Here is a 13,950-nt window from a genome sequence, read left to right as displayed (position 1 = left end):
TCTAAAATCTGGATTTCTGAATGTGATATGTATAACAATCGTTTACATTTTTAAATAAAATTACCCAATTTAAACAGCTATTTTTAAATCCCAGTGACCGAAAAATGCTAGGATAAGTATTAGTCGGAAATAGCCCAATCCATCCATGACTTTCCTAAGCACAGCTTATTAAGGTTACAATCCATTGGCCGCCTCATCACAGAGAACGTTACCTAGGGTTTAAAACAGATGGCGACAATTACGCTTTAAACAGTGAATGATTAACTTCTCATTAGTAAAAGCAACACTGCAGTGTGAGGAAATATGTCAGACAATAAAATGTGTCAGCTGTCAGTTACATTAATTTTATAAAAGATGCCGTGATTTTGTTAAAAAGCAAAAAGCAATAATGGTAATAAGAAGGCTAGGTATGAATATTATTGATAGTTTGTCTGAATGGTAGATGCTAGGTGTTTCATACTGAAAGGGACAGAAAAAAAAAAAAAAAAAAAGAGTAGCATAGTACAAATCCTGTAACTGATTTATTAAGCCGAAATAAATTAATTCTGAAACTATATTTATACAAGTTTGTTTTGGCAACAGGGAAAAAATTGATGTTACGAAATTGCCACTAGGAGCACTGTAAATCAAAATGGTGCCATCCGTGTAGGAGAAGGCGTACTTTTGAAGTACCTCAAAATAATATCATCGTTTATCGTCGTTCAGAGATATTTTCACACGAAGTTTGGTAAAAAACCACCGCAAAACATCGAACGGTGGCTGAAGCAGTTTTAGAACACGGACTGCTTGTCTAAGAAAACCAGTTCAGGACGAACAGCAGCCAAAATCCAAGTGGTTGAAGAAATTCGTGAAATATTTTTACAAAGTCCCACAAAATAAAGGCGTCTAACGCATTCCCTACTTAATATGCCTCATGTAACGGTGTAGCATGTATGACGGAAACGTCTTCACGGCCAGACAGCTTTCGGATGGTCCAGGCGTTAAAACCTTCCGACAAACCGCTGCCTAAAGCTTTCTGTGAGAATTTGCAACCTAAACTGAAGGTGAATGGTTTCGCGAGCAGACTTGTGTTTACGGTTGAAGCCACGTTTCATGTTTCTGGCAAAGTTAATAGCCATAATTTACTATTTTAGGGGACGGAATATCTGCATGGTGTAGGGGAACATGAGAGCGATTCTCGAAAGGTGAATGTTTTCTGCGCCATTTCCATCAATTGTGTTTTTGGTCCTTTTCCTTCGGGAAAAATTTGATGAATGGGTGCATTTACCAATATGTACTAGCAGAGTGGTAGTTCCTTCATTAAGAGGAAGTGGTTCCCGGCTATTGTTCCGTATGTGTTTCAAAATGTCTTTCGAATTACTGACAACAAATATGAGAGACCAAGTGCAACTTTGTAGCAAATTTCATTTCCGTCTAAGTTAACTCTGTCGCATCGAGAGAGGGCAAAATCTCTTTTCCCCAAACATCTAAAACGCCTGCGTCTACGAATTTCTCCTAGAATGCTTTTCCTCCCCCCCCCCCATGACAAATTGAATACTACAGGGCTAACAATAACCTACTTAAGTAAAGCGAGAACTTCTTTCTTGGATGCTTTCACCCTGTGTGAGGTTCCCCCTTGGGAGGTGATTGCAACTTCGGGCATCAAAAGCTAAACATTGACAGTAAACAAAGGAAAGAAAAGGTGAATTAAAATAACAGAACTACTTTTAGTCTCTTCAAAAGAATCACTGGCATGTCATTTAACAACACCTCAAAGCAATGAGCAATGCAGTAACGTGATGGGGGAAAGCACTAGGCAGGAATTTATTCAGGCGTTTAGGGTATCCAGCGGATGTCTGAATGCGAGTCCAGACCGATTTTCAATTTGTAAACTTTCATTGCAACGAACAGTTGACATTATGCTCTAGAGGAAACAATTTGTATCACTCTTGCTACAGATATAATTTGTAATCTGGAAATTTTGGTAGGTTAACTATAATTTGTTTCGTAGTATGTAACACGTATTGTTATTGTTTTAATAACACAAAAATTTTCTAAATTTCTTTATTTATTTCCAGTTCTTTTGAAAATATGAAGACAGAGAACGAAAATAAAAAAAAGAAAATACGAGCATGAAAATAGAAGTTTTAATAATTAGTGGAGGGAGAATTTCTTTTTTATTGAAAATAACGGAAAAGCATTATTTGTTATTTATAACTCTACTGTCAAAAATTATAAAGCTAACAATTTACGTCGACATTATGAAACCAATCATCCTCAGTTTTCTAATCAGTATCCAGCAAATTCCAAATTAAGATCAGATAAACTTGTTTCTTTAAAATCAAATTTAAATACACGACAGTCAATTTTGATGACTTTAGCAATCAAGCTGAAGCCAGTTTTGTTATTGCCTGGAATATTGCTGTAAAAAAAAAAAAAAAAAAAAAAAAAAAAAAAAAACTTAAAAGATGTACTTAAAGTTTTAGAGTTTTAGATCCAAATAATGCAGCATTGCACAAAGTTGTTTCCCATCTCGAGACACACAACCGAACGACGCATAACTGCAATTAAAACATCTCTTGAATATAATTTAAAAAATGATTTGAAGAACTGTATTGCATTCAGCTTAGCCCTTGACGAATCGACAGATATCACAGATCTTCCACAATTGGCAGTTTTCATATGTTTTGTTTCACCTGAATTCGTTGTTAAAGAAGAATTATTAGATTTAGTAGCACTTCAAGAGTCAACCCGCGGTGTGGATATTAAAAATGCATTAGATTCCATAATGAAAGCTTTTGATGTGCCTTTTAATAAACTTGTAAACATTGCAACTGATGGAGCTCCGGAAATGCTGGGTAAAAAAAATAGGTCTTATTGGGTTTTTCAGAGATGATTCTCCAATTCCACAATTCATACCGATTCATTGCATAATTCCCCGAGAACATCTCGCTACAAAATATTTAAAATATCCTGATGTTACAAAAACAGTGTTACACATTGTAAATTACATTCGCACCAATGCAAAAAATCATCGACAATTCAAAAATTTCCTTGAAGAATTACTGTACGAAGAATTTCCAAATGACATTAATTTCTTTTCCATTGTTAGATGGTTATCTAGCTACAACGTATTAAATATATTTGTAGATTTGTTTGATCCGATAATTGCATTTATAAAAGAAAAGGAAACAACTTATTCAGAAGTAAACGATGACGAGTGGTTACAAGACTCAATGTTTTTGACTGATGTCATGGAACATATGCAAACACTGAATTTACAATTGCAGGGGAAAGATAAAATAATATCTGACCTCTCACAGTGTATATTTAGTTTTCAAACTAAATTACAACTTTTTCAAAAGGACATTAAAAATAAAACATTTTGTCATTTCCTCGAATTAAAATATTTGTTCCAATATTAAAAAAGAAAAACTCAACGAGTATTTAAAAAAGATAGAAGGAATATTCACGGAATTCCAAAATAGATTTCAAGACTTGAAATATTTTAAATCGTCTCTTGATTTTTTCTGAATCCATTTGAAATTAGCATAATAATAATTCAAGGTGAGTCCATTTCCAATATAATTATGACCCAAAAAGCATCTGGAGAATTAGAATTAATAGAGATGCAAGAAGATCAAGCTCTACAATTAAAATATAAGTCGACACCCATTACTGAATGTTGGAAATTTGTACCAAAATCGAAGTATCCTGAATTAAAAAAGGCTGCTTGTCGAATATTTCAATATTTGAAACAACGTACTTATGTGAATCGTTTTATTCCACTTTAAAATTCTTGAAATCCAAACACCGATCAGTATTAACTAACCAGCATCTCAAAGAATTACTGAGAAGTGCTGTCACCAATTATTCACCAAATTTTAAAGAATTATCAGGAGAAGTAAAATAAATGCGTTTAATTTTTAATATTTAAATTCAATATACATATTTTGTACTTTTATTTGTATGTTTTCAATAACTATAATTGCTGTAAAAAAATTTTTAATGCCTTTTTTTGCATACCTTTTAAATGCAACTCACGAAAAATTTCAATTTTGAAAAATGGCTCGGACTATCAAAGAGCTAGGACAACCCTGACATAGACCTGACAATCCTGACCCTATAAAACGTGGATAACTATAGTAAGTTTTTGGCTATATTGTAAGAGGTTTTTCTCCTTTCTTGCCGCGAGCCTTATCAGTGTAACTGGAACATGTCGGATAGCAATCGTGAGACCCGGGCTCGATTCGAGAGCATTGCCCATTTTTCCCATTTCCTGCGTCGAAATAAACCTAATGACTGTGCTATATTACATATTTATTTACAGCATTGTACTATTTAAAAATTTGTATACCAGTTATACAGCTAGTAGTCGGTGTAGAATTATAACGTCTAATTCATAGTGTGTGATTTATCTTACCAACATTTCCCAACAGGGCGATAAGAATGACAGAAATCAATTGACTGGCCACCATGCTATACAGATCTTACTCCTTTTCAGATTTCCTCTTCCATTATATTGTTACAGGTAAGATAGTTTCCAGAAAGCCACGTGATGGTTGACATCGTTCAATTTATATGAAAAAAAAAAAAAAAAAAAAACTGAAATGAAACTAAAAACGTTTCGCATAATATGCTTGAGTGTCCAGTCCAGAATATAAGAATGTGGAAACGCCGAAGATAAAAAGTACGACCGGTGGAGAAATAAATATTCAGAATTTAAATTACATCAGACAATTGCAATTTGAAATATTCAAAGGAAATCACACAAATCAAACTAGATTGTATTGTACTTTGTGTTCCCTTACTCGGCCTTTATTTTCGCAACCGTGGGTCGCAGAAAGACTTGTACTTCAAATGACAAAAACTTTTTAAATAAACGCAAGTATTTGCTTTTCGCACATTTAGATTTTTAAACAGTCATTTTGGTAAAAGTTGGGAAATATAACTTTTTATGCAATCTTCAAGTCTTTGCACTGATAATTAGGAATTTTTTTTACTCATTATACAAATTGATACATAAAAAGAGTGACTTCTGAATTAATAGAAAGAGTGGTTATCATACGACGAAAATTGACTGAGAAATTTAATTTCAAAATTTGTGACTTTTGACGTTATATTCAATTTGCACTGAGGGAGTGTTCAGCAAATAAATTAGAGTAACTCGAGGTTAGGTTTGCCTCCTTAAATGCCATTCAGTGATAGTCGCTTGTGATTTATTAGTGACTTTTAACTTAGAATTTTGTTACAAATGGCATGCCGAAAAAAATTTCACACAAATAATTTTTTAGTTTTTCAAAGCTTAAACCAATTTATTAATATTCTTATGGTGTTTTATGCCATAATCTGGTAATCAAACAAAGGTTTTTCATTTTTAATTAATGCAAATTATATTACGAGTTGGCTACGTGCCAAAAATAAACCCTGCCAGTGTTTTCTAGAAAGCGAATTCTATAAGATTCTGTGAATAATGTCTTCATTTAAAAAAAAAAATAATACTTAATCATATTTTTCACATTGATCTTACTAGAATTACTCGTCGTTTAATCTCTTAAAGTTAGAAAAATTTTTCTAAACATAATATTATTTTTAGTTAGGTGCGAATGCAAACATTCCGCTCTTCAACTTGTATACGGCCCCTGAATATAATCTGTAATTTTAACATGAAATATGTCGGTCAATTTTTGTCGCCCTTCGCACATTTTGTGTTTTATTTTTATGACTAGTATAAAATTTTCATAAGTATAGGGACCAAAGGAATAAAAGTAATTTTCATTAAATTTAAAAATGCCGAAACATGAATATTTGCATCATTTGAAACATTTTGTATTTGGAAGTATATTGTTACGAAATACCCAGCTACAGTTAGATACCTTCCCGCAAAGCGGGTTTAGGGTTGCCAGAAAGTGGGAAGGAAGTGCGTGGTTGCCAGAGTTGGCGCGAAATCGCCATTTTGGCAATATTTAGCGACAAAATTGGTGATACACCATAGCCGGAGCGAGAACATTCTAGTAGAACTAATTCTTACCAGTTCTCCCCAGTATGCTCTCGAAGGCAGATCAAAAGTCCTAAATACACTGCCTGTATGAGGAGTAGAAGCGTATCGTGAAGAGTATCTGTAGTATGTTGAGTTCAGTAGTAGTGTTTTGAGTTCAGAGAACAACCAAAGAGTCGGGAGCTCTAATACTTTAGTGCTTTGCCGTGAAGCTGTCTTTACCGTTATAGTCGAAAAGTTGTGTTGCTGGATTATTTCAGCATGTTTGTCATAGTTTTTCGACTACTGTAAACGTGTTTTTTGGAAATGTTCTCAGTAATACTGGTTAATAAATTATGTCTTGATTCTTCATCAAGTGTTGCCGTCAATCATTCGAAATCCACGAGCCCGTAAAACGCAACAATATGTTTGCTACCGAAGGGTGCGAAAATAAAGACCGAGTAGCGAATTGTGTGGAAGCGGTATATAGTAAAATGACTTACATTTAATACCAGTTTTACGAGTATTATCCAGTTCTTATTACTTTAAATCAAAACCATAAAAAATTAAGAACTTAAACCTTTATTTATTTATTTACTTCTTAAATAATGTGGAGTTTTTTTTAATTCAATCTCATAACGCAGTTTTATTTTTTCAGAATTTGTGTTCATACTAACATCGGCTAAATGAAGCATACAGAAATTTTTTCTTGTTGGTGAAGAAAGATTTTGAATCGAAGGTCGTCCTGCCAGATACTGTTTCGCAACGCCTCCTCTTCAAAATTCAAAAGCTCCCAAAAATATTTCTCGGTTTCCTGAGTTCATGCTGTCATCCGCGAGTGGTGAATATACTTTTAGCATCTGGTGTGATGAGGAGGGTTGACGCCCACAGTTCGAACACAACATCCGAGTTTCTTTTTGTATCGCTGCAGCTTTTATTTGCATCACTTTCACAGTGAACGCACGCATGTATCTCAGAATTTGGAAAATTTTCATGACTGTTCTTGCTTTATTTTATGCATTGTGGTTACGATAAATGTTCTGAAACAGATACCATGCCACTCACCATAAATCATGAAAAACAATTTACACTTTCATATTTATATGTAACATTTCCAACGCCTACAATCATTGGTTGCAGACATACACTTTGGCTTACAGAAACGTTTTAAATAACGCAAATATTCACGTTTTAGCATTTTTTGTTTAAAAATTTCTAAATTTTTATACCATCCTCTGGAAGGATGCACATTTTGTGTTTTATGTATGGAAATATATCTATTAGTATGGATATTTTGATTAATTTTTGCAGTGTAAATCATACATTTCGTATTTTATTTCTTAAAACGAGTTTAATATTTTTTCTAGATGTAATAACAGGTACTAGGAGATATTATAGGAAGTTAGATTTATTAAATTTTATAAGAATTTGTTTTTTAAAATTAAAACATGGATATTTGCATCATTTCAATCAATTTTTAATTAATAGTATATGTCTATGACCAAATGACGTCTTGTAAATAAAAGTCGCGTAAAGATTTTTGTAGATATATAGATTTTATTACTTCCAAAAATTAATAATAATCATATATTTCAATAATTATCCCACTAACTAAAACATGTTCATGTGTTACAAACAATTTATACGTAGTGTATGTTGGCAGGAAATTTAATATTGTATACTGACGTTTAAAAAATGTTGCCAAATGCTAAAAAATGTGCGTGCCTAAAGGTTCGTAACAGACTGAATGCATAAGACCGATAAAAAGTTAGTAAAATTTATTCTTATCACAAGAAATATAACAAAACACTAGATTTTTCCTCAAAGATATTCGTACAATATCACACACTATTTTAAACTACTTGACGCTTAAATCGAGCGCAATCCAAAGTGCAGAGAAAGCTAATCCGATTTCTTCGCGAATTCGCTACAATCAACAACAACGATTAATAAACTCAGCTGAGATGTTCTCTCTCTGACTTTCATAGCTTTTTAAATCGGGCGCGCGAGACAATTCTAACAATTCCTGAAAAAAATCTGATGTGCACACCACATGACTTCCTTGCGCGGAATATTCAATTATACGCATTTTTCTCGCAATTCATTTAAACTTATTGGATTGAATTAAATCTACATCGTCGATAGCGCATAAAGCATAATAGAATAAATGCACTCTTTAAAATTCACTATATTTGTTTACCATATCGAAAACTCTGGCGCTAGCTTCACTTAACAGCGTTACATTTCGTCCATATTATAACTTAGAATGCATATAAATTTATATCATTCGAAGAATTATCTAATCTTTGCCACATGTTCTATTCAAATACTATAATAAATCTAAAACGATGTATAAAAGAAATTAAGCAAACAAAACAAAAAAGAAACCGTTTTTCACTGATGATTCAGTATTTCTCATTCAATTAATTCAATTCTCACTTCCCGACAAGGCAAAATACATAACTCAAAATATCTATATTAAAAATTACGAAGTAAATTTGAAACACTTATTTCCTCGAATAAATTCCAGACTGGATTGATTAAGCAGGATTTAATTAGCAATAATAGAAGAAGGCGTTATCTTTGTTGTTGCGAAGCTTAGTTTCCCTAGATTGGCAACAAATCCGCTATTTTGCTAAATTTGAAATATAAACAAATATGTCCGCCATCCGCAAAATTCATTAGGCTTAGCTGCACTTAAACAACTTTTAAATTGTTGATAACTCCATAACTATTGCTTGCAGATTTACTAAAGGCATAAAAACCTTAACCGGAAGATAAAAACAACATAAATCAATCCTGTTTAAAGCAAAAAATGCACAATTTACAAACGTAGAAGAATAAAGAAACTGAGTTCACTGAGCTGAGTAACAGAGTGGATATATATATACATATATTTATATACTTTTGGTGCGGCCGATTGAAACCAAAATACGAGGTGCATATCTACATGCTATGGCAGTCCTACATACAAAATTTCAACGTTCTGAGGCTACTCGCTTTTGAGTTACGCGAGATACGTTATGCAAGATACGTACGTATGTACGTATGCACAGATATCACGAAAAATTCTCTTTAGAATTCATGTTAAATCAGTTTTGTTTATAATTTTTTTGGGGGGAAAAGAGTCTTTTATTTTGTCCTTACTTGCGGATGACACGCAAAAACATCATTAAATTGCATTGAATAGAGGTAAAAATCGATATTTTCGTTGAAATATGATACCCGAAATTTTTCGCGATTACAATACTTCCTTTTTACTTCGTACAAGGAAATAAAAAGAAGAGTATAATTACGGTTGCAGCTAACATAGTACTTAATTACATTTATTCAAATTAAATGTCAATTACAGAGATAAACTTTTATTCAATGTTAAATGCACGTGGTCTTGTATTTTTACAGTAACAATATTCTAGAATGATTGATAATAGAGTCCTAATCCCGGTTTCAAAAGTGTGTAAAATAATGTAACTTTGATCATCTGACACTTTTTGGTAAAAATATACGGAACGTAGTTTTAGTAAGTACTCTATAAGAAGAAAGTTCTATGAAAGTTCTATGAGAAAAATATCCTTTATTACTTCCTTGTACGAAGTAAAAAGGAAGTATTGTAATCGCGAAAAGTTTCAGACAGCATATTTTAACGAAAATATCCATTTTGACCGCTATCGAATGCAATTTAACAATGTTTTTGCGTCATATCTGTACGTAAGGACAGAATAAAATACTCTTTTCCTTCAAAAAAATTATAAAACTGCTTTAAAATTAATTCTGAAGAGAATTTTTCGTGGCGTCTGTACGAACGTATGTGCGTACGTACGTATCTCGCATAACTCAAAAACGAGTAGCCTCAGAACGTTGAAATTTTGTATATAGGACTGCTATAACATGTAGATGCGCACCTCGTATTTTGGTTGCAATCGGCCGCACCAAACGCATATAAATATATTTATATATATATCCACTCTATTACCCGGCTCAGTGATCTCAGTTTCTTTACTCTTATATGTTTGTAAATTGTACATTTTTTGCTTTAAAAATGATTGAATTATGTTGTTTTTATCTTCCGGTTAAGGATTTTATGCCTTTAGTAAATCTGTGTGCAATATTTTTAGAATTATCAGCAATTTTAAAGTTGTTTAATTGTCGCTAAGCCTGTTTTGGCTAAATCGCAGAATAGGCAGCATCAGTCGATGCTGTGTTTATTTCTTATGGTTGGACACGCCTTTTTATGACGTAATATTGGTTACGCCTCTCCTTAAAAACAAGTTATATGTATACTATAGCTTTGTATTTAAAGAAAACTTAAATGAAGTTTTAATTGAGTTGAACTGGTAGGTTTATAATGTTCTGCGCGAGATTTTTTTAACTATAAATCTACTTTTGTGTGGTGTGTGGTAGTGTCAGCATTTAACGCAACGAATTATCTCTGACAAATGTATTATTAAGATACCAAACGATTGAAAACGATCATTAGCAAACGATTGAAAATATTGAATGCATGAGTTAAAAATTATAACCGTAACTTCTGAAAATACAGAAAATAATTCTTTTGCTTAAAGAATGTTTTGATTATTGATGAGTGTGTCAAAATCGGTGCTTACTGCAAGAAGGGATGAGTATCTGAATTTGGATTTTTTTAATCAGTTGGAGCGAAGAGGCAAAAAAGAGCGTTATTGAGTGGTGTATGGAGAAAAGTTTGATTGCAATATCGTATAAGTGCCCAATTTGTGGAAGAAATATGAAACTAGTAGAGAGACGGTTTTGAGACGTATAGACGATTTTGAGTGGTGCGCAATGCCGAGTTTGTGCAACTCTGAGATGTTTTTTTAAGTGAAAATTGATCGATGTGCACATGGGCAAAGCCAATGGTGCGCGCGATGCCGAGTTTGTGCAATTCTGAGATGTTTTTTCAAGTGAAAATAGATCGATGTGGACATGGGCAAAGCTAGTCTGGTGCGCAATGCCGAGTTTGTGCAATTCTGGGATTTTTTAAGTGAAAATAGATCAATGTGTACATGGGCAAAGCCAATGTGGTGCGCAATGCCGAGGTTGTGCGCGATGCCAAGTTTGTGCAATTCTGGGATGTTTTTAAGTGAAAATAGATCGATGTGCACATGGGCAAGCCAATGTGGTGCGAAATGCCGAGGTTGTGCAATTCTGAGATGTTTTTTCAAGTGAAAATAGATCGATGTGGACATGGGCAAAGCTAGTCTGGTGCGCAATGCCGAGTTTGTGCAATTCTGGGATTTTTTTAAGTGAAAATAGATCGATGTGTACATGGGCAAAGCCAATGTGGTGCGCAATGCCGAGGTTGTGCGCGATGCCAAGTTTGTGCAATTCTGGGATGTTTTTAAGTGAAAATAGATCGATGTGCACATGGGCAAGCCAATGTGGTGCGAAATGCCGAGGTTGTGCAATTCTGGGTTGTTTTTTTGAGTGAAAATAGATCGATGTGCACATGGGCAAAGCCAGTGTGGTGCACAAAACCGAGTTTGTGCAATTCTGGGATTTTTTAAGTGAAAATAGATCGATGTGTACATGGGCAGAGCACTACAGACCAGGCTTCCGGCCTCAGGTATGGGCAAAGCCAATGTGGTGCGCAAAGCCGAGGTTGTGCGCAATGCCGAGTTTGTGCAAATCTGGGATGTTTTTTTAAGTGAAAATATATCGACGTGCACATGGACAAAGCCAGTGTGGTGCGCAATGCCAAGTTTGTGCAATTCTGGGATTTTTTTAAGTGAAAATAGGTCGAAGTGTACATGGGCAAAGCCAATGTGGTGCGCAATGCCGAGGTTGTGCGCGATGCCGAGTTTGTGCAATTCTGGGATGTTTTTTTAAGTGAAAATAGATCGATGTGCACATGGGCAAAGCCAATGTGGTGCGCAATGCCGAGATTGTGCAAGTCTGGGATTTTTTAAGTGAAAAGAGATCGATGTGCACATGGGCAAAGCCAGTGTGGTGCGCAATGCCGAGTTTGTGCGATTCTGGGATTTTTTAAGTGAAAATAGATCGATGTGCACATGGGCCAAGCCAATGTAGTGTGCAATGTCGAGGTTATGTGCGATGCCGAGTTTCTGCAATTCTGGGATGTTTTTGGAAGTGAAAATAGATCGATGTGCACATAAGCAAAGCCATTGAGGTGCGCTATGCCGAGGTTGTGCGCGATGCCGAGTTTGTGCAATTCTGGGATGTTTTTTGAAGCGAAAACAGATCGATGTGCGCATGGGCAAGCCAATGTGGTGCGCAATGCCGAGGTTGTACGCGATGCCGAGTTTGTGCAATTCTGGGATATTTTTAAGTGAAAATTGATCTATGTGCACATGGGCAAAGCCAATGCTGTGCGCGATGCCGAGTTTGTGCAATTCTGGGATGTTTTTTAAGTGAAAATAGGTCGATGTGCACATGGGCAAAGCCAGTGTAGTGCGCAATGCCGAGTTTGTGCAATTCTCGAATTTTTTAAGTGAAAATAGATCGATGTGTACATGGGCAAAGCCAATGTGGTGCGCAATGCCGAGTTTGTGCGCGATGCCGAGTTTGTGCAATTCTGGGATTTTTTTTAAGTGAAAATAGATTGATGTGCATATGGGCAAAGCCAGTGTGGTGCGCAATGCCGAGTTTGTGCAATTCTGGGATTTTTTCAAGTGAAAATAGGTCGAAGTGTACATGGGCAAAGCCAATGTGGTGCGCAATGCCGAGGTTGTGCGCGATGCCGAGTTTGTGCAATTCTGGGATGTTTTTTTAAGTGAAAATAGATCGATGTGCACATGGGCAAAGCCAATGTGGTGCGCAATGCCGAGATTGTGCAAGTCTGGGATTTTTTAAGTGAAAAGAGATCGATGTGCACATGGGCAAAGCCAGTGTGGTGCGCAATGCCGAGTTTGTGCGATTCTGGGATTTTTTAAGTGAAAATAGATCGATGTGCACATGGGCCAAGCCAATGTAGTGTGCAATGTCGAGGTTATGTGCGATGCCGAGTTTCTGCAATTCTGGGATGTTTTTGGAAGTGAAAATAGATCGATGTGCACATAAGCAAAGCCATTGAGGTGCGCTATGCCGAGGTTGTGCGCGATGCCGAGTTTGTGCAATTCTGGGATGTTTTTTGAAGCGAAAACAGATCGATGTGCACATGGGCAAGCCAATGTGGTGCGCAATGCCGAGGTTGTGCGCGATGCCGAGTTTGTGCAATTCTGGGATATTTTTTAAGTGAAAATTGATCTATGTGCACATGGGCAAAGCCAATGCTGTGCGCGATGCCGAGTTTGTGCAATTCTGGGATGTTTTTTAAGTGAAAATAGGTCGATGTGCACATGGGCAAAGCCAGTGTAGTGCGCAATGCCGAGTTTGTGCAATTCTCGAATTTTTTAAGTGAAAATAGATCGATGTGTACATGGGCAAAGCCAATGTGGTGCGCAATGCCGAGTTTGTGCGCGATGCCGAGTTTGTGCAATTCTGGGATTTTTTTTAAGTGAAAATAGATCGATGTGCACATGGGCAAAGCCAGTGTGGTGCGCAATGCCGAGTTTGTGCAATTCTCGAATTTTTTAAGTGAAAATAGATCGATGTGTACATGGGCAAATCCAGTGTGGTGCGCAATCCCGAGGTTGTGCGCTATGCCGAGTTTGTGCATCTCTGGGATGTTTTTTTAAGTGAGAATAGATCGATGTGCACATGGTCAAAGTCAATGTGGTGCGCAATGCCGAGTTTGCGCAATTCTCTGATTTTTCTTTAAGTGAAAATAGATGGATGAGCACATGGACACCGAGTTTGTGGAATTCTTTGATGTTTATCGAGCGAATACTGATCGTTGTGTAGAAGAGAAAACGAGGTTGTGTGTGATGCCGAGCAGTAATGTAACTTTATTTATGTGCAATGTTTAACATATCGCTAGTGTATTTAAAATTTGTATTGTTGTTTTAATTGTGAATTATATTTAGGACGTAATTTTTCATTTAAATTGTATTTTTAATTTTTCGGCTTTGATATGTTTATAA

The 13,950-nt window shown here is 35.4% G+C and overlaps 1 protein-coding gene across 3 annotated transcripts in view; it reads left to right on the top strand.

The window, feature by feature from the left end:
- Positions 1 to 13,950, top strand: part of LOC118187642 (calmodulin-alpha-like) — a 220,127-nt gene that overhangs the window by 58,288 nt on the left and 147,889 nt on the right. The window contains exon 5 of one of the 3 annotated variants that reach the window (XM_035357898.2): positions 6,615 to 7,246. The exons of the other annotated variants lie outside the window; for them this stretch is intronic. Within the exon in view, the coding sequence (XP_035213789.1) occupies positions 6,615 to 6,646 (32 nt within the window). The 3' untranslated portion in view covers positions 6,647 to 7,246. Of the gene's footprint in view, positions 1 to 6,614; positions 7,247 to 13,950 lie in introns of those variants that run through there. 3 annotated transcript variants of the gene reach the window in all.

The sequence above is a fragment of the Stegodyphus dumicola genome, chromosome 3 (genome assembly GCF_044657685.1).
Source record: "Stegodyphus dumicola isolate Sdum_Otavi_A_Nest chromosome 3, ASM4465768v1".
NCBI lineage: Eukaryota > Metazoa > Arthropoda > Arachnida > Araneae > Eresidae > Stegodyphus > Stegodyphus dumicola.
Note: the sequence above shows the minus strand (reverse complement) of the source record. Positions and strands in the feature narration are given on the sequence as shown.